The sequence below is a fragment of the Podarcis erhardii genome, assembly GCF_964252035.2.
Source record: "Podarcis erhardii genome assembly, chromosome: 4".
Taxonomy (NCBI): domain Eukaryota; kingdom Metazoa; phylum Chordata; class Lepidosauria; order Squamata; family Lacertidae; genus Podarcis; species Podarcis erhardii.
The window spans coordinates 33,109,744-33,129,889 of NC_138508.1; the positions used below are offsets into that span (position 1 = coordinate 33,109,744).

Genomic DNA, 20,146 nt, shown 5'->3' on the forward strand with positions numbered 1-20,146 from the left:
TTTTCAAAGTTTTTTTTTGTCTTCATGCAAGTATTAATAATTATGATTTGTGAAGAGCGTAAAATACAAACAAACCAAGCACAAAGCATGTAAAATGCAAGTCCTGCTGAAGGGCTTGGAGTCTAATTTAGATAACAAAGTGGCAGAAACAAGAGTAATATTTATTATTTATGAACTACTTAAAAATCTATAACTCCCTCCCTCTCCCCTTTCTTTCTAATTCTTTATTCTTATGTCCCCACCCTTATCTCCTGTTCATCTTTGGTCCCAGTCTCCCTCCCTCTCTGTTTATTTACATGTCTGCCTTCCAGTCTCTATATAGTTTCATTCTTTTCTCTTAGCATATAGGAGCACGCGAATGACTTCATACCATGACCGTGTTTACCAATTACTTTTCTTGGTTCTCAGGATAAATAATGCCAATGGTCTGGAGATCAGGAGCACAGGGAGCCAATCTTTCCTAACAGTGGCCAATGTCACTGAAGAACACTATGGCAACTACACCTGTGTGGCTACCAACAAACTGGGAATCACAAATGCTAGCCTATTTCTCTACAGTAAGTATGGAAGAGGGAAGAAAAAGTCCAAGTGGGTTTTTTAAAAAATGCACATTTTGCAGTAAGATAAGGATTCCCTTTCTCTAAATAAAGTTTCCTGTACCGTCCTTCTTCCACCCATTCACCCCATGAAAAATCTCTCCAAAGGGCCAGGAGCCCCTCTTGAACAACTTAGGTTATGGTGTGGGGAGCTACTAAAGAATCACCCCAAACATGGCAGGCCACTGCCAAACCAGAGGTGATATACTACTCCCTTGGCAGCCTCTCATGCCGTGGTCTACATTGTGTGTGGAGGCTGATCTTCTGTAGACCCCTTTCCCAGGGGCACTGGAGGCTGAACAGGAGAGGAGGCATGGAGAATTTTCCTCTGTGAATTTTCTTACCATTACAGTAAAAGACATGGCCACATTCATACTTGAAATCCAATGTACATGACTGTAAGAAAAGGCAACCTGCTCTGTCCTTGTTCATCATAGAACATGGGAAAAACCACCATCATAATCTATTTAAATAGAAAACTGGTACCAGACCACAGTGTGGCCAAAACAATGAAAAGGCCTTTTGAACACTTGGTAAGACGGTGGAGGTTAGCAACTGGGAGAAAGAAAGGGGAGGCTGGAAAAAGTGCAGAAATGAGAAACTGAAAGCGGAATAAGGTCACAAAGCAGAAACAGAACTGAAAAAAAATGACTTGAAAGGACGTGACTGTTTTCAGAGACTATGAGAACAGATGATACTAAATCTCAGGGCCGGCCCACATATGTGGCAAGGTGAGGTGACTGCCCTAGGTGGCAGGCTTAACAGGGGCAGCTGATCTTGATGTAGATCTTTATTCCCCCCTTGTTCCTAGTGTAGATCACTCGCCCCTTCTTCCTTGGCAGGGAGGGGAGGCTACATTTTGTGGTTCACCTCAGGTGCCACAATGTCTTTGGCCAATCCTGCTGAATATAAGGCAAAGGTGAGGAAGTCTGTGCTAACTAACTGCAGCTGAATGTGTTTTTGTACACAAAATTACTAACTGTAGGTCATTCCTAATGTTGAACAGTAGCCCTGCATTTTAACTTTCTATTAGCCCAACATGCAAACCATAAAAATGGCATTTCAGTTGTGTTATAGAACAACGTCAGATATTCTTATATCCAATCAATATTTCATGTCTAGAAAAGGCTGTGAGGCTATAAAAGATCATTCTGAGAGCAAATTCTGGTTTTAGGTGCAGAATCATATCTTCCAACTTTATTTTTTTTAAGAGAATAATTAGGCTAAGAAATCAGCTGAATTATTCACTCCCCCACACACACCCTTTGCTGGATTCTATTTTATGAACATTTTTCTTCTCTTAATTCTTTATTAATTTGACTAAAAGAAAAAGGAATCAGCATGATTTCCTAACTAAACATGACCTTGCTTTGCAGTTGTTTCCAGGAAATCTAATCAAACCTTCAGATCAGACCTGACATATCCAAGGTTTACTTCTCTGTAATAAATTTCTAAAGTTCAGTCCATAATCTCCCCTGGACATTATATATGGAGTTGGGGGGCTATTATTTCTTTTTCTATCAGCAGTTTCTTTATAAGGTCTTCATTGATTTGAAATATCCCTTAGGGCAAACTCAGTTAACACAAATAATTTGACCTGCTATAGCTCTGACCTACTCACCTGTGTTGGTATAAGATATTATGGAAAATGAAAAATATAAATGGCTAGGAGATGTATGAATGTTGTTGATACTTTTATAACAGATGGACAAACTGGGGTATGATGCATGATAGGGCCAGCCCAGGGTTTTATAGGAAGCCAGTAGTATATACCCAAAGAATAAATAAAAGGAAATCCATGGGGATCTAATTTTTTTAATTATTATTTTCTCAGTTTTTTATCTAGGATTAAAAAAAACAACAACAACCAACCTGGAGCATAATTCCCATCACCTGCAACCAGCATAGTTAATGGTCAGGGATTATGAGAATTGTACTCCAAAATGCCTGAAGTACACCAGGTTGGGAAAGGCTAATAGAGAGAGACTTCTAGAAGAGCCTTCTAGATCAGTTAGCACAATGGCACTTTCCTCCATCTGGACAACCCCTGTTCTGCTCAGGAGGGTTGGGAGAATCCCCAGAATGGGGTGTAGGGTTAGGAGAGGAGAGATTGTTCCTTCTGGCAAGCAGAAATGCTTACACTGATAGAATTATCACCTTAGCACAGTCTTGAATGCCACCCTGAAGGAGCATCTCCACCCCCATTATTTTACCCAGACACTGAGGTCCAGCGCCGAGGGCCTTCTGGCGGTTCCCTCGCTGCAAGAAGCGAAGTTACAGGGAACCAGGCAGAGGGCCTTCTCGGTAGTGGCACCCGCCCTGTGGAACACCCTCCCACCAGATGTCAAAGGAAAAAACAACTACCAGACTATTAGAAGACATCTGAAGGCAGCCCTGTTTAGGGAAGCCTTTAGTATCTAAGGACTACTGTATTTTAATATTTTGTTGGAAGCCGCCCAGAGTGGCTGGGGACACCCAGCGAGGTGGGAAGGGTATAAATAATAAATTATTATATTATTATTATTATTATTTTACATTTAAAAAAATACTGCCCAGAATGCAGTTAGTAAGGCATACCACAACACCTCTTTGCTTATTTCCTATTCAGCATCTGCTCTCACCATTCTGCTGATTAAGTGGTAAATTTGGTGGGGTAGTAAAAAAGTGATTTGGGGGTGATGTGGGAAGCTCTTGAAAAGAAATGGCAATGAAAAATTATTGGCGTGGGCATGAATGTAGTAGACCAGTGGACTACTGCTCTAGTGGTGGTGTCTCCACATCAAAGTTAGCAAATGTGAGCAGCTGAGATGTTATGCTAATGGAAAGAGAGCAGGAAGTTCAAGTGCATTAGTGTGTTGCTTTTCTTCACAAGCTCAAGTTGCAGGTACAGCCATGGTTTCTTAAACAAACCCTAAGTTAATCATGAGTCGCCCCACAATCAAACAAGCCCAGGCTTGATTCTCTCAAAGTTTGGGTGTTTTCCCCAGCTGCTCTTGCCTCATACCTTTGTAGTTTGGTTGTCTGAGGTAGGGTGTTCAGACAAACCACAGTTAAAGAAGGGTGCTGGGTTCACACAGAACACCAAGCCATAGTGAAAGCAAACCAACAACAAACCATGGCTTCAGATCACGATGTCATAAGACATAGTGCAATATTATGTTCAAACCAGGCCATTAAATATCTACTGAGAGCAACAGGAAGCAGAAGGTACTTGCAATTCCTACTCTCTTTATATCTGTATAACATCCAAAGCCACGCTGCATGCAATTAAATGTGTATATACTGTACAGCTTTGTTTTTTTAAAAAAATAAAGCAGCTTTTCTCCTGTGACTAAAGATGAACGCTTCTCTCTAACTTTTAGATGGGGGGGGAGGGGGACCTGGAACAAATTTCCTATGTAGTCCACGAAGATGAGAAAAACTTAGTATTTCTGTGTTAAAGAAGTGTATAATTGGAGGCCTGGTAGTTTATAATTGGCTATCATTAAGCTTCAGAAAGAAGCAAAAGGAAGCACAAGCCATTTTGAAATACCCCTCCAAGCCTGCTTGGCCTCACATCCAAGAACAAACTAGAGCAAGTGATACAGCCCTCCCCTTTTGGGTGGTTTTCTTTTTCGGAATCAAAGGGATTGAAGCATCAGTAAGAGACTTTTCATGCTTTTTAATAGAGAACAAATTTGTTCAAAGATATCCTCTCCTTTGAGAGGCAGATGGAATGTCAGTGCCAGAAGGTTCTGTAGTGGTTGAAAAATGACAGGAGCCGAGATTGAAACTGCAGAATAGGGGCAAAGTGAAATGTTTGTGGCTTTGCCCATAGCAAAAGGGTGCACAGGGCTTATTGGGTCCTGCAAATTATTTGAAAATGCAGCCTAGGAAGGGACAAAAATAAGTGATGGATGATCCCAGGCAGAGCGTGAAAAAGGCAGAGGTGGGCTTCAATACGCAGCACCACCTAAAGCAAAATGCACTTTGGGAAGTAAGGGACTGGACCCAAAGGAGGTGGGAATATCTGTCATCAGTGGAGATTTATACCTGTCATTCCTATGGCCATTTAGAAATGGGAGGATTTGTCCAACGAAATGAAGCAGAGCTAGGCAGGAGAGGAACAAGATTGAAACACACAGCAACAGGAGTAATAACAAACTGTCGGAGGACAATGCCCTGAAATTGATCAGAAAGGCCCAAGTGCTATCATCACTGCAGAATATAGTGATCAACACATCAGAAGTATCTCCTCTAAATACCAGGTGAAAGAAAGCATTTGCTTTAGACAGCTTCCTGTCTCTTTGAGAGACATTGGCTGTCAATATGTGCAGCAATGTATATAATTCAATCAATTGTTTGACAGCTCGTAGGTTCATTTATCAAATTTTAGTGGCATCAATGGACTGAGATCTGGAAAGCATTGAAGAAAAACAGAGGGTTTTTTTTATTAAATCCCCAAACAATGCTGCAATCCTATACACACTTGCATGGGAGTAAGCCCTACTGAATTCAGTAGAACTTAGCTCTGAGTAGTCATGTATAGAACTGCACCATAAGCCACAACCATGCAGAAACTTTGGTGGTGGAAGAAAACCTGGGCAAACATGCATTTCACAAGCCTTATTCTGAATCACAAAAAGAGGTGGGGAAGAAATGGTGGAGAATAGAACCAAGGGTCAGGAAACAAGTCCCCCAAATTTTCTGAGAACAGATTGGAATGTGTAGGTTTTGTGTGTCCAGTATATCGAAACCTCTTTTCTTATTTTGAATTAAGTTAATTATTGATAAATAAATTCTGAGATGTCACAGCAGGACTGTGCAGATGTTAAAGGTCCCATATGCAAATGCAGCCTATGTGCCTCAAACAGAGGGAGGGAGCATGGGTGTAATCCTGCCTCCCCATCCACACAACCAAAACACTTGCTCTCAGTCACCTAATATCAATATAACTTAGCAGTATTTGCTGCAAATGCTGTGGGAAATTCAGGTCATATTTTACCAAGTGGCTTTCCTTTGAAGAGAGCCCTGGAGATTTATGATAGCTGCGTAATATAATCCTGGTGCAAATGTACAGGCTGAGCAGGCGGTATGAGGTCTCGGGAGCAAGCACACGCTCTGTTACATCGCCATTTTAGAACCACATGATAACACAGCCTTTCCTGTACATGCACACACTGACCACAGAAAGCATTGTTTACAACCCGCTAGCTTCATATGAACATCGGATAGGTACATAAGCCATCTTGAACGAGTTGCACTACAAAACGTGGCCTATAAATACTTTAAAATGATAATTGATTGGCAGCATAAAAACTGGAGCACATATAATAATTGATTGGCAGCATAAAAACCAGAGCACAGTTTTCAGTCGCATGGGTGGAAAGGCACTCGACAAAGTAGCTGCCATCACATGTCAGCTATCCCTGCACGGCAAGTTTTCAGAGGGGAGTAAGTCATCCAGTGAACCAGGTTGTTTTCTCAAAACTTCTACAAAATGTAGCATGGATAATTTTTTTCCCTGCTCCTTTTGCTGCATAAGTTTCACTTGGCCCACAGACGCAGAGGCCACACGTGGCAATTTCATGCAGCCTTTTCTTTGTGGTTGTAACATGTGGACCAGCTCTCAGTTGTGATTTAATGAACGGACTGTGCAGCAGACCAGTGGCTAGCGTGCTTTTCATTTTATGCTTGCCTTAAGCATTTTACTCAAGAGCTATAGTATCACAGAGAGTAACAAGGCAAGGTGGAATTATTAGGGCAGGAATGGGGTGGAGTAAGAAGGGTGTTGCACAGCAGGCCGGGGAAAGGTACTGCCGTTTTGTACAAAGCAATGTAATAATGAGGCCAGAACGCTTCAGAATAACCACTTGTGAAGAAGTGTCTTGCCAACTGTGCGAGGGAAAGGTAATGGGCTTATGTTATTTAAGCGCACTAAATAACAAGGAAATCCTGTCACTGAAGCTGACTGTTTTCCCCGAACAATAGGCCCCCATTGCTACATAAACACTAAGTTCCAGCCTGGCTGTGTATTTTTCCAAGCCAAAAGACAATATCTTCCAGCACCTGCTGTGATATCAAACACTCCCATTAAGGCAGTTAGTGCAGGGAGATCTGTCATTAGTCACAGGGATGTGCTTGACCTGCTGTAGCCTGATTGGCTTATAGAGCTTCCACAACAAGTCGGGTTGTAATAGCACGGTGTGCTCTGCCTAAGGAGCATTGCGCCGTTGGTGCCTGAAGAGGTTTATAAGCAAATAATGACTGGCTGACTTCTTGAGAGATCCGCCAGGAAAAGCTTTAACCTGTGATGAACTTCATGAAGCTCCCATAAGCTCAGAGGGGACATCCAGCATATATTGTTATTCCTAGCTATGCTTCTGCCTAGAGCTTGCAGTTTTTGTACAGCCACCTGGTTATGAACGCACTCCCTACAAAGGTGTGCCTGCCATCTTCTCTGTGCAGTTTTGGGTGAATGCTTTTAACCTTGGCCTTTGACAACTGTGATGTGAGTTTTCAGGACCCAGCCTATTCCTGTGACTGTGATTTGTTTTAGCTGTTTTAATTTAATTTAATTTTAAATTGTTGTAACCTGGCCTGGGACCTGCTGGTGAAGGGCAAGTAAATAATATTAATTAATAACAAAAACAATACAAGGGCAGAATGTTACCTCCTTCTGTTCAGATAGCCTTGCCCCAGTACCATCAAAGCTTAGTCCTAGATCCTTTTAAATTTGGGTGTGGCTCATATTGGAGTTGGCTGCTAAGGTCTAACCCCCGCAACCTCTTCCCTTCGCCCGAACATATTTGGCAGTGGTGAGACAGCAGTGACAAGCACCAGTCAAACAGCTACATAGCCTTTATGGAGGTTTCTGTGATAGGCATCCCTCCCTGGCACCAAGAATGCTGGTGGGGACTGGATTCTGTTGTACTACCAATGGCATCACTGGGAATTTGAGATGCTTCATAGGAAAGGATTAATAAATGGAATGAAATAAATAAATTTAGTACATAAATAATTCAAAGCCCTACATTGAGATAGATTACACATATGCTTCAGTCTTGTGGCCAGCCTCTGGTCAGTTCATCCTGTCTCTGCCACTGATTTCTGGACAATAATTTCTTTCTCTCCCCTCTTCTTATCTCAGTTTCCCAGTCTGTAAAAGCCTGAATGAAGACGTAAACCAAGCTTCTCCAGATTGTACCCAAACATGCTATGTTCCTGGGAGTTATTTGCATAACAGACTCTTTGGTGATGATGTTTGTCATTTAATCAATATCTTTCTTCTTAAGAGAGAGAGGGTGGTCCCTTAAGTCATTTATTTTGGAAGCTGACTAGGAAATGCTGCAACATTGTCCGTGAAATCCACAATTTTCATTGGTACTTTGGCGATTCTGCCATGAGACAAAAGGGTTTAAAGATAAATCAAGACATATAATGCAACTGAGTTTGTACGAAGGAGATGCCACCATTGATTCTTGAACATGGGCTGTATGTACAGAGTAGAAAGTGTCTAGAATGTATTTGCTGCTTGCAGTTCAGCATAGTTAACTAGACATATTAACAATACAAATTTAACAGCAAAGCAAACTAGGCAAAAGTTTACTAGGTCAAAGAACTGTGTATTGGGATCTCGTGGTGATATTTGGATAGTGAAATCATGGCACTCAAGTTCCCTCACAGAAAGCATCATAATTCCCTTTATATTCTGTATATTGCTTATTCAGTTTGTGTCTCCTTCAGATGGTTCCTCCCTGCCTCATCACACACTTAGGTGCTTTGGGAAGAGCAAATGTTCTTTTGAATCAAAGCAATTTCAGGTTGGGAAGCACTCCAGGTTTGTAACTGTTGCTTGCTGAATGTGGAAAGTGCATGTTGCTTATTGTTTTGTTTTGTTGTTTTTCTCACTCCTTAGAGAAAATATTACCCACACTCCCCAATCCTTTTCCAGGTCAGTATATGTTTTGTGTCACAGTAGCTCTTAAGCTGGGTCATTCTCCATCAATTCAATAAGTAGGATGAACCAGGGAAGAGGAAATAGTTTATTTGTTGTGTAAAAATAAGACATCGTGTCTACACTCTGGTTGCTCCTGCCCTTATATCTACGTGCCCCATTGCTGGCAAACTCAGCTGTTCAACTCTTAAGCCAATGGTCTTTTAAACTTAGGTCACCTGAATCTTTTAACAATTCAGCACATTAGAGATTTTTCATTTGTTCTTCAGTCTTCAGTTACTCTCTAACAGAAAACCTATATAGACCCATATAGTATAGCCCCTCACAGACACGTATCACCTTAGAATGCATATGGGAGATGGTTGATCTGAAAGTTGAAAAAAAGTCATTATTAAAACACCCAGTTACAAGCTCACTTCACATGGAAAGCTGACCTACCAGAGAGGAGGCTTCTAGACTAACCTTCTATACCCGACATTGTAAATATTTCTCATGGAGGAAGAGACTGAGCTGAGGTCTTTTTAAAAGGACTGACCTCAATTCTGAGCTGGTATGAGCCAATGAGAAGACTATGTCATCTTGAATCCACTGGCTCAAAGCTAAAGTGAAGAAGCCAACATGGGATGATTACCACCACCCATAGTAACAATTTCTTGGAATGCTCTGGTGTATGATGGTCAGGTAGTCCACTACGTCCCTTTACCATTACGCAGAGTGAGGTGGTTGTCCAGGCAGCAATGCAGAGGATTAGCGTTCTCAGGGAGTGACAGCAAGGTGTTGGAGACTATGATTTCCTCTTCTCTCCCTAAGTTGGTCTGCTGCCTTCAGGTGCAGTAGAAGACACTGTCCCATTGGCAATGTTAAGGTACAGTTTGTCTGCCTGTTCACTTGAATTCTATATGTGGAATATGCTCTCTTGCAATGAGGATGGTCTTTCTTGGGCCTGCCCTACATGCCGAATGAATAGCAGGAGATATTGAAAAATATCAGCCTCCGGTATTTTCACCAGCTCTGCTGTTCACTCAGTTTCTTGGTGATCCAGGTTCAAGGTATGTCTTTGAAAAAGCACCCCCAGGCTCCCACACAGCACTGGTGTGTGCTTTTATTATTGGAAGACACCCAGTGACAATGGTATCCAATAGGCTTAATAGAAATGGAAGCACTTATTTCTACTCTCTGCACCATTGATATTATTTATTTATTGAATTTGTATCCCACCCTTCATCCATAGATCTTAGGGCAGTTCGCAACATAATTTTGAGAGTCGCTGGTCTGCAAGGGCAACTTGGTTCCAGAACAACAACAACAAACCCTCACAGCCAATACAGCAGGTGTGGGAAACCCTTTTGCTCTAGTAGGCAGACCAGCTTTGACATATGACTAGGACCACCCACCTGCTAATCATCTGGCAGCATAATGATGTTTCCCACATCTGCAGTGCAGCAGCAGTACTGATTATTAATCAAGAGGATTAAGGGCATACAACCTGTTGGTATTGTCACTTGCTTGTTGTCATTTGTTCAAAGGGAATCCACACATTTTCATGGGGAAACTAAAATGGTTAGAACATTGTAGTCACTGGCTACAACTGGATAAACAGACGCAAATCTACAAATACAATTAAAGGAAAGCAGATACAAAAACAATGTACCATTAAATTAAATCCTGTATATTTATTTGCCATAAAGCTGAAGAAAAGCAATAAAGTAGGCCATTTGCAAACAAGCAGTCTAAAAATAAATCAAATAAATATGGTTATCATATGAAGCAGGAATGAAAATGTGCACAGATACAAGAATAACATCTTTAAAGGACTGCTTTGGGTTTGTGTTTAGCATCTTTAAATTAATTAAATTTAGGTTTTATTTAAAACAAATAGTTGTATTTAAATTAATCGCCCACATTGTGTGTGCCTTAAAAACATGCACAAACAACACATATAAGGAATGCTTTACTCATAGTTATCATTTGGCTGTATTTGTTTGCATCCAGAGATATGTATGTATCCACCCAAAGTAGCTTCAAGTTTAAAAGCTAAATAAATACAATTATTAACAATAAAAAACTTACCTGAAATAATTATCTCACAGCAGGACAAGTTGAATATTAAAATTTCCTTGCTGAAAAAAGTAATAGAACGTATCTGAGAAGCAGTTTAGATGCCACCACTGAGAAGCCCTTGCACCTTGTTAAATATCCATCTGATAATGAGACACAGAACTGAGCTCCCAAAGCTGACCTTAAAGCTTTGGCAATTAACCCAGATTTTTTATTTTATTTTTAGATTTGTGGTTTTATTAGGTAATGAATATATTGGTCTCACTTCATTCCTGCCTAAGAATAAAACTACAGTCCTAATCACACTTACCAGGGAGTAAATCCTATACTTCAAGGGCACACTCTTACTTTAAAACATATTGAACACTGGGACTTAGAAGTAACATGCATAGGATTCTCTGGACTGAGGCATTGCAGGTAACTGGACTAGATGACTAGATTTGAGCCCCTTCCTGTTCTAAAATTCTACAGTTCTGAATGAAAATATAAGCAGAGAAATATATATTTATACCCACATGATCAAAACTTTAACCTGTAAAGTTTTAATAGCACTTTATCTTGCATGTATAATGTGTCAGTGTGATTTATTCCATGCTTGAATTAATGCTCAAGCATTCGATTTTGATTCACATAAGCTACATCCTAGTCTACCTTCAGTGCATCCTGGATTACTGAGCAAATCTATAATTTTAATATGTAGAACCTTATTTCTCTGCCAAATGTTCCCAGCAGTTTCTTTGCCATGGGCAATTAGCACAGGTATTGGTGCTTTACTAACTGTTCGCTCTGCCTTTACAATTCACCTCTTGATAGAGCCTCAGGAAAAATATTATCGAATCCCTAAACTGTGTAGACATGGCTTCTTTTCTCAGACATGAATGCGCTCCTCTAAGATTTTGATCATATCACCCTTGCTCTTAAAGCCTTAGGCTGTGGAGCTTGTTTTGTTGTGTTTAAGATGAATTAGCATTTCCTGACCACATGGGCGTTACAAGGACACATTTGAGTCATTTCTGATTTTTTAAACTTTATTAGTATGGGTCTTTGCTGTTAAAGGCAAACCATTCTCATTGTAAAGCAGCATTTTCATAAAATATCCTGTGCAATGATTTACTATTTTGTCACCATTAACCTATTAGCGTTATGTAGTCACCACAGGCAACAGCAGCCAGATAGGTATAGAAAAGGCTGTCGCTATTGCATTGCCTGGGATGCAAGCCACTGCGGATTACCTAAGGAAAACTTGTTTACTGTCTAATAAAGCTATTTTGATCTTTTTAGATGCCAGAGCAAAGGTATTTTTAGAGTGCACATTCTTCTGCTAAAAGTGCTGTGGGTTTCAATGTGCTTCTGTAGTGAAGTTTCCCACGCCTCCCATTTCAGTTCTAAACCAAAATCTTGGGCAAACGTCTCCCCACACAAGCAGAACAATAGTGGAGGCAGCACAGTCTCAAGTTCTACCAGGTTCATCAGCTTCTTAAACCAAGCTGTCCCTCATGTCTTGTATCCACTTCTAGCTTAAGATTCAATCTCTTTCACCCTCCTTGTTCTCCAGCTGCCATTGCCCCTTGTGCTTTCTGATGATGCAGTAGCAAAGTGGTGGTAATGCTGAATTTAATCAGCCACTCTTTTCACATACCTAAACCAGACACATGGTTACAGTAACTGAGTCCAAGTAGATGAGGTTGGTGGTGGTGGGAGAATAACAGTTCCCTTTATGTAAAGCAGACGCTGATTGGAGAATGGCCCTGCATTGACTGTAGATTGTAGCTAGTTTCCTCTTAGATGTAGATATTCTAGCTTGTACTAACACTTTCGTTTGGAGGATGGGTATAATGGTGGGCTGTAGGCTATAGTGAGAAAGGGGTTGGTTGGAGGGATCCAAGGCAAAAATAGGAGCTTCCTCAAAAAGGTATGACCAGTTTTCTGTTTGATGGATTTATATTTTTAACAAAGGTTTCTGTTGTCCAGGAGTCCCCCAGTAAATGGGATCACTCTGTCCTAGCAACAAACTCACTCTCTCTGGATGGCTTTCTGTGTGCAAGAAATTTGATAACTTGTGATAATAACAACTTTCTTCCCTTGATCTAACCAAGTCAAATCAAGTGATGGGGGCATGTTTTGCTGGTCCATCTTTTAAAATGATCTCATAATGCTCAAAAGACATACTTAGGACTAGCTTTGTATAAGGCTGTGCATATTAATCAGATTTGAATCTAACATGAGTGTAAGAGTAACATTCCATATATGGATAGATTTACAAAATCCAGAGAAGTGCAAATTTCACAGGAGAGCTGTGTTTTGATTTGTGCATTGCTTGGAGAAGTGAGGATTTGGGTGGTTCTGTGAACTAAATTATACCTCATCTCTACTTCTGTTTGTGCTGGGTAATTGAGGGGACCCATTCAGCATGAGCAGGAAAGTCCTAATCCTGTCAAGCTTCATGATGTATTCTGATGATGCTGTTGGCATATGCAAGAGCCTACATACCTACAAGTCCAGGCTTCAAACCATTTTGGACCTTCAACAGAATCTTCTAAGCTCCAAAGCAGACATGAGGTGTTCCAGAGAGCCAATCTAACCTTGGTGATCCTCAGTTTTGGTGGCTTCCTGTATTACAGTCATTTAGCTGCTCACCCCTTATTTTGCATATGCAAACATATACTGGACACCCAGTGATGTGTTAGGGGAAGAGTGCTTATGATTGCCTGAATAGACCAGGGTTCAAAATCCCACTTGGATATGAAACTGATTGGGTAACAACATAACTTGCTTTAAAGATAAAAATGAGACAACCAGAACAGGGATCATGTAAAAAGTAAACTCACTGTTCAGAGTTCAGTCAAATGATGGAAGACAATGACTGATTTGGAATAAACTGAGGGTGGGGGACAAATATACTGAGTATCAGTGTTATAAGCAGGACAAAATAATTCCAAGAATGAGATAGCCAAACATTTGCTTAGAACTTTAAATGTAGAGAATCACACGTGCACATACAGCCCCATCTATGCCAACCCGAACTCCTTGAGAAAAGGATATGGTAAAAATATATATAAATTTGGATTACAACCAAAATTAAGAATGAATCATATGCATTTGGGTCAACTGATGTATGCTGCGTTTAAATTCACATAAGTTTTGTCTATATATTTCCACAAATGTTTTTGAAGAAAGAAGAGTATTTTCTGTTTTTAGATGATTCCCTAATAATACATATCACTAGTCTCGAAGAAGAGAGAAACCTGCTTTAAGATTATGCTTGCCTTCTGGTGTTTTTTTAAAGAAAAAAGTCTGCTGCCCCATTAATAGTTGGTATCCTTTTAGGCTTTAATAAGCAGAGAGGCTGAAAGCGTATAAGTAAGGCAACTGCTTTTGCTTTCTCCTCTGTCCGTTCCACTTGTCACTAAGTTCCCATTCAAATAACAGTATCTGGTTCTGTAATGGTAAATGGGAATTTAAAAGGATGGCAATGGGAGTGGAGTGGGGTGGCATGTTTCACTTTAACCTCAAATTATTCTCTCTTAAGGCAGTGGCAGCCAAACAGCAAACAGCTTCCTCTTTTACCATTTCCACACATCACAGGCCATCAAAGGATTTGCCTGATAAATTGGCTTCCCGTATGGTTATTTCCCCCAGTGAACAGTCTTTCCATTCACTACCTCATGTTGGTAAAGTCATTTTGGGAAGTGTTGGTTTTATCTTCTGGACTCAGGCACTGGGGCTGAGCCTGTTGGTGACACTGTTCCCATTCAGCATTGGCAATAATAAAAAAGCACATTACACATGACTGGGCTTGCATGATTTAATACCACTGCATATGCTAGCTTATGCTAACAACAAAAACAGCAAGTCCTTTCCAAAGAACCTGGTCTTGTAGAAAAGCAGAGAATGGTTTCCAAATGGATGGGCTTCCAAGGGAAGAAAACGCAGGGGAAACATTCCAGTCCTATCCATCCCCATGTTGCCTGTGTTTGTAGAAATGTAAAGTATATTCCCATAATCAGGAAAGTACAGCATGAGGATAGGGGCAGTTGTGGAGGGCATAACTAAATGTCATATAATTTTTAAAAAACAAACAAACTACATGGGGCTGCTATCCAATATGATAGTTTGGCATCAGTTTCCTCCTTTGTCCTCCATAATGTAAAGTCCATCCTACCTGTGTCCTCTTCTTATCATGCTGAGCATTCATCTACCCTTTGAATTAGCAGCCAGTTATGGAAAATGCACAGTAAGTTGCACAACATGTTATGGAGGTGAAGGGTGATCTTGACACATGGGCTGCTATTTTCTGTAGCACCCCAAGTTTGTTATTGTGTGTTGTGCCGGGGGCATAATCATTTATGCCTTGAGGCAGGATGATGCTGACCTAGTAATTCCGATGAGATTAGTCCATAGAAGAAGCATTAGCCAATACTATCCACCAACATTCAGTGCATCTTCCTTCTTCAATCAAATATTTTAAGGGTTGAGAGTCCGATGTTTCAAAATAACTTTGAAATAAGCTTTTTCTTTTTCTTTTTTGAGCTCTTGTTTTCTGGATAAGTTAAGCAGTTCTGCTGAGCTGCTTTCACACAACTTACAGCCTCTTCTTAGAAGAAGAAGAAGAAGAAGAGTTTGGATTTGATATCCCGCCTTTCACTCCCTTTTAAGGAGTCTCAAAGCGGCTAACATTCTCCTTTCCCTTCCTCCCCCACAACAAACACTCTGTGAGGTGAATGGGGCTGAGAGACTTCAAAGAAGTGTGACTGGCCCAAGTTAGAAGACAGTTTCTCTGTTAAGAATGGAAACAAGAAGGCAAGAATAAGGTGCCTCAGTTTGGTATCAGCTCCCATTATTTACAAATCCATATATCAAGTTTTATTTTTCTGAGGGGCAACTCTAATGGTAACTTTTTAATGGGGCCTACTGCAGAATAAGGTAGGTAGCCATGTTGATCTGACGCAGTCAAAATTTTGTAAAACAATTTTTAAAAAATGTCCAGTATCACCTTAGAGACCAAGTAAGTTTATATATATATATATATTTCTACTTCAGAATAAGCATACTGTAGAAGATGTCCAGTGTGCCTCCAAACTGTATATTGGTCTCTGTGATACTCGCCCAGCTCATTTTCTATTTTTGAAGCAGCCCCATAATTTAAGTAAAGTTGCTCAGAGATGCCAAGGATGGTGAAAGGTGATTGTTTTTCAGAGAACTACATATGGCTGAGTGAGGTGGGTGGGGCCCTATCTCCTAGCATCCCTGTGTTCTATGTGACATCTGCAAAACAGAGCCTGTGCTGAAAGAGTCATACCTCCATAGGCTTTCAAGCAAACAGAAGCCACAGTTGTGCTTCCTGTCAAGTGTTAGCTAATCCAGGAATCACAGTGCACACATAGGCTCCTCTTTGCAGATATTGTTATCAACCCATGGGTGTTAGGGGATGAAACTGATGGGCTGCTGGTGCCAGGGCTGGAGGACAGTATTTGGAAGCCCTGCTCCATAGTTTAGAATACACATGGAGGAGAATGACTGAAGAGGTTTAGAAAAGGGGTGGAAAATCTCTGGCCTACAGACCAATCCTGGCTCACCGAGGGATCCAATTTGGCCAGTGAGGATGATCCCTTTGCCTGTGGAGCCAAAATGTTTCCCACCTCTGGTCTAGTGTCCAAGATAACCCTACTTTCCCAAACAACTTCTGTGCATGTGGGATTCTTCTTACTTCTTACTTTGAGAAGCTGTTGCAGAAATTGATGTGCATTGTGTTGGCATGCCAGTGCAGTTTTGTTTTAAATGCCCCCCCCCCCCGTTTTTAACTATCTTTACATTGCCTTGGGACAACAATAGCAATAATATTAGCATGTCAGAATCATAAAATTATAAAGCATCCCTGATGGACGGCCACCCAGCCTCTGCTAAAAACCTCCAATGAAGGGGAGTACATCACCTTCCGAGGAAGTCCATTGCACTGCTGAACAGTGGGAATGTGCATTGGAATAGAAAATGTGCATTCCACTGAGAGGAATGCAATGCTCCTAGACATCCACACTTGGATATGCATTTATATATGCATTCAGCATCTATTTTCCCTCCTCTCCACCTAGCTTGCACAAAGCTCTTGTCTATCCCGCTGCCAATGTTAGGCAGCAAATGAGAGGTTTGACATATAGGACATAATGTGGTTCAGAATAAGCGCTTGCACCAACAGAACAATGCTATCCATACTGGAATCTTAACCTGGTGAACTCTCCTAGAAACTCTAGTTGTTGAAGAGGAACCAGTTCATTGAGATCATTAGTTCAAAATTCAGATCTCAAAAGAAAAACTAAACAAAAAGTGTCAGAGTCAATGGAATCTTCTTTGTGCACAAGTTATTAGTGTGGCTATAGGGCAGGGATGAGGAGCCTGTGGCTTCCAGCTGTTGTTGGATGCCAGTCCTGTTCATCAGCTACACTAGCTGTGACTGATAGGAGTTGGAGTGCAACAACATCTGGAGGGCTACAAGTTCCCCATCCTTGCTACAGCGGCAAATGAGTTCATGTTCTAGGCAGGACATTGGTGGCAAATGTGATTTAAACTGCAGTTGTGAGGAGACACTTCAGTAGTAGATGACTTATTCTGAAGTTGTGTGGTGCCCTGCCTTGCACTCGAGGGAAGTTCAAGTAGTCTCAGCACTGCTTGAAAATATCCTCCCACTCGGGGAATTGCCACAGTACAAGTTGTTCTTGTAGAGTGGAGGGATTTCATCAGTCTTAAAAGTTCTGTCATGCTCTTTGAGCAAATGCACTGTGATCTTAGTGTGAGAGAGAAGCAATGGGAAGACAAATTTCTTCAGAAGAAAATTACAGAATGCCGCCCACAAACAGTCAAGTGACCAGAACACAGTGTGACAGGGTGATACAATAGCATTCACAAAAGTGAAAATACAGAAGTGTTCTCTGTCAATCTCTCCGTGTGGGCCATTGGGTAGCTAATTAGTGATAACATATTGTACCCTTTGAAAAGTGTAGTGTGGTTTTATGGACCACTGATATCTTCAGCTGTTTACTACTATCAATATGTTGCTTATGCAGCAACACTGAGACCTACTGTCTAAGACCGTTCCTCCCTATGACTCCACAAAGTCGAATGCTTTTTGACACTGAAGTGTGAATGGAACTTTAGATCAGGGGTAGGCGCTGTGATGGTTTGACTACAACTCCCACCATGCCTGACCATTGGTCATGCTGGTGGGGCTAATGGGAGTTTGAGTGCAGTAACGTCTGGAGGAAACTACACTGGCTACCCCTGCCAACAAGTAAGATCAAGGAGAAAATGAAGTATGCTTGTTTTTTATTTGCAAATTTAACAATGAGAAAAGGAAAAGGAAAGAATTGTGAAAATTAATAATATGAAAGCAAAAGAAGAATACTAATAATTACCACCAGCGCACATTAAAGATAGAATAAACATCAGTACATCCATCTTAAGTTAAACATACAGGTTGATATAAGCCCTCCAGATGTCCAAATAGGTATCCACATGACATTGATATCTATAAAGAAATATGTTGAAATGAAGCCAAGGCAGTTAGGTCCTCAGATCATTGCATGATAGACATTGGGTCTATTGAAGTATAAATCCCTTGATGATCATAAGGGCTTGCAAAATCCTCTTTTGTTGTCCTTCCTGTCATTAATCCCTGTATGATGGGAATTTAATTTAAAAGTGCCTGAGCATCTGCAAATAGCAAGGATTTTGCCAATGCAAAATTGATACAGCAGCAACTTCAGACCAAAAAGAATATATCACTGTACAAGTCCACACTATATGCCTCAATGAGACATTTGCAGCACCACATCTCAAACTATATCTGTAATGGACAGTACCTTCCTATGTTGTGGAGTCCAGTGTGCCTGAAAATATTTATTTTGCTGGATTGATCTCAATTTCAAATCCAAAGGAACATTCCATATAAAATATTCTAATTCCCTCTTCCACATATATCTAAGTTCCTGAACTACTCTCTTGCAAAGATCCGTAAGCATTTATAAACAACAGTTATGGGTTCAACTTTCTGTAAGGAAAAACCTAATTTCTGCAGAAAAGCTGATTAACGTTTGCTCCAATTCAGCAGTGGAGAGTGGGTTTTCCCAGAGGAAAGCAACAGGACAAGCGGAAGTGTGGGCAAGCCCTTAGAATGAGAATAGGATGCAAATAGAGCATTATGAACTTGATGCTTCTAGCAGTGAAATTGGGGATATTTTTCCCTGTACAGCAGAGAAGCAGGAGGAAAAATCCCTAAGTGTAGCCTACTAAGTACCAGCTGCAAATCCCCAAAGCCTTGGAACTGAGTACAGAGCCTTGGAAGAAAGAAATTAATAACTTTCAAAGCATGACCTTGAAAATGGAATTAACAGTATCCCCCCCCCCCCTTTAAGCCTCCCTGATAATAAAGATTTCATCTTCAGAAACCCTGGCAAACAGAGTCAGCAGACTAGAGAAATGACTTCTAGCTGAGGTGCTGGCATGTGTAAAACCCCAAGCTCTCCAGGCCGCAAGGGGAAGGGAGACGAAATATGTCCCTTCCTCTGTGTTCTTGCTCCAGCTGCATAACTTGTTTCTCTTTACCTACTTCTGCTTTGTTCCCAAGACACATCAAGGAATACAGTAGGCACAAGCATCATTGCACACAATAGCCTTTATGAACCTGGTGCCTTCCAGATGTTGTGGACTACAACTCCCATCAGCATGTGCTGGCTGGCGCTGGTGGGAGTTGTAGTCCAAAACTATTGGAGCACAGCAGGTTGGTGAAGGCTAACATACAGCAATGCAAGAGTCCACGTTCAGATCTCCCTGGTGTTTCCAGACTTCATCGTAAGAACCTAAGAAGAGCCTGCCAGATAAGGTCCATCTAGCCCAGCATTCTGCTCTCACAGTGGCCAACAAGATAATAATAATAATAAATTTTATTTATATCCCGCCCTCCCCAGCCGAAGCCGGGCTCAGGGCGGCTAACAACAATAAAATAATACAACATTCTAAAAACATTTCATTATAAAAATTAATTAAAATCAAATTGATGGCAACCAATCTTCTGTGAAGATTGCCAAAGGAGGGAGTCAGGCTGTGCCCTGACCAAAGGCCTGGTGGAACAGCTCTGTTTTGCAGGCCCTGCGGAAAGATGTCAAGTCCCGCGAGGCCCTAGTCTCTTGTGACAGAGCGTTCCACCAGATTGGAGCCGCAGCCAAAAAAGCCCTGGCTCTAGTTGAGGCCAGCCTAACCTCTATGTGGCCTGGGACCTTCAGGATGTTTTTATTTGAAGACCATAAGTTCCTCTGTGGGACATACCAGGAGAGGCGGTCCCATAGGTACGAGGGTCCTAGGCCGTATAGGGCTTTAAAGGTTAAAACCAGCACCTTAAACCTAATCCTGTACTCCACCGGGAGCCAGTGCAGCTGGTATAGCACCGGGTGAATGTGATCTCGCAGCGAAGACCCCATAAGGAGTCTCGCCGCAGCATTCTGCACCCGCTGGAGTTTCTGGGTCAGTCTCAAGGGCAGCCCCATGTAGAGCGAGTTACAATAATCCA

At 41.2% G+C, this 20,146-nt stretch overlaps 1 protein-coding gene across 2 annotated transcripts in view; it reads left to right on the forward strand.

The window, feature by feature from the left end:
• LSAMP (limbic system associated membrane protein) overlaps positions 1-20,146 on the forward strand; it is a 444,446-nt gene that overhangs the window by 405,358 nt on the left and 18,942 nt on the right. The window contains exons 6-7 of one of the 2 annotated variants that reach the window (XM_081859795.1): positions 409-557; positions 8,494-8,529. In XM_081859795.1, coding sequence (XP_081715921.1) covers positions 409-557; positions 8,494-8,529 — 185 coding nt within the window. The remainder of the gene's footprint in view (positions 1-408; positions 558-8,493; positions 8,530-20,146) is intronic. The other variant, XM_081859796.1, reaches the window with a different exon arrangement.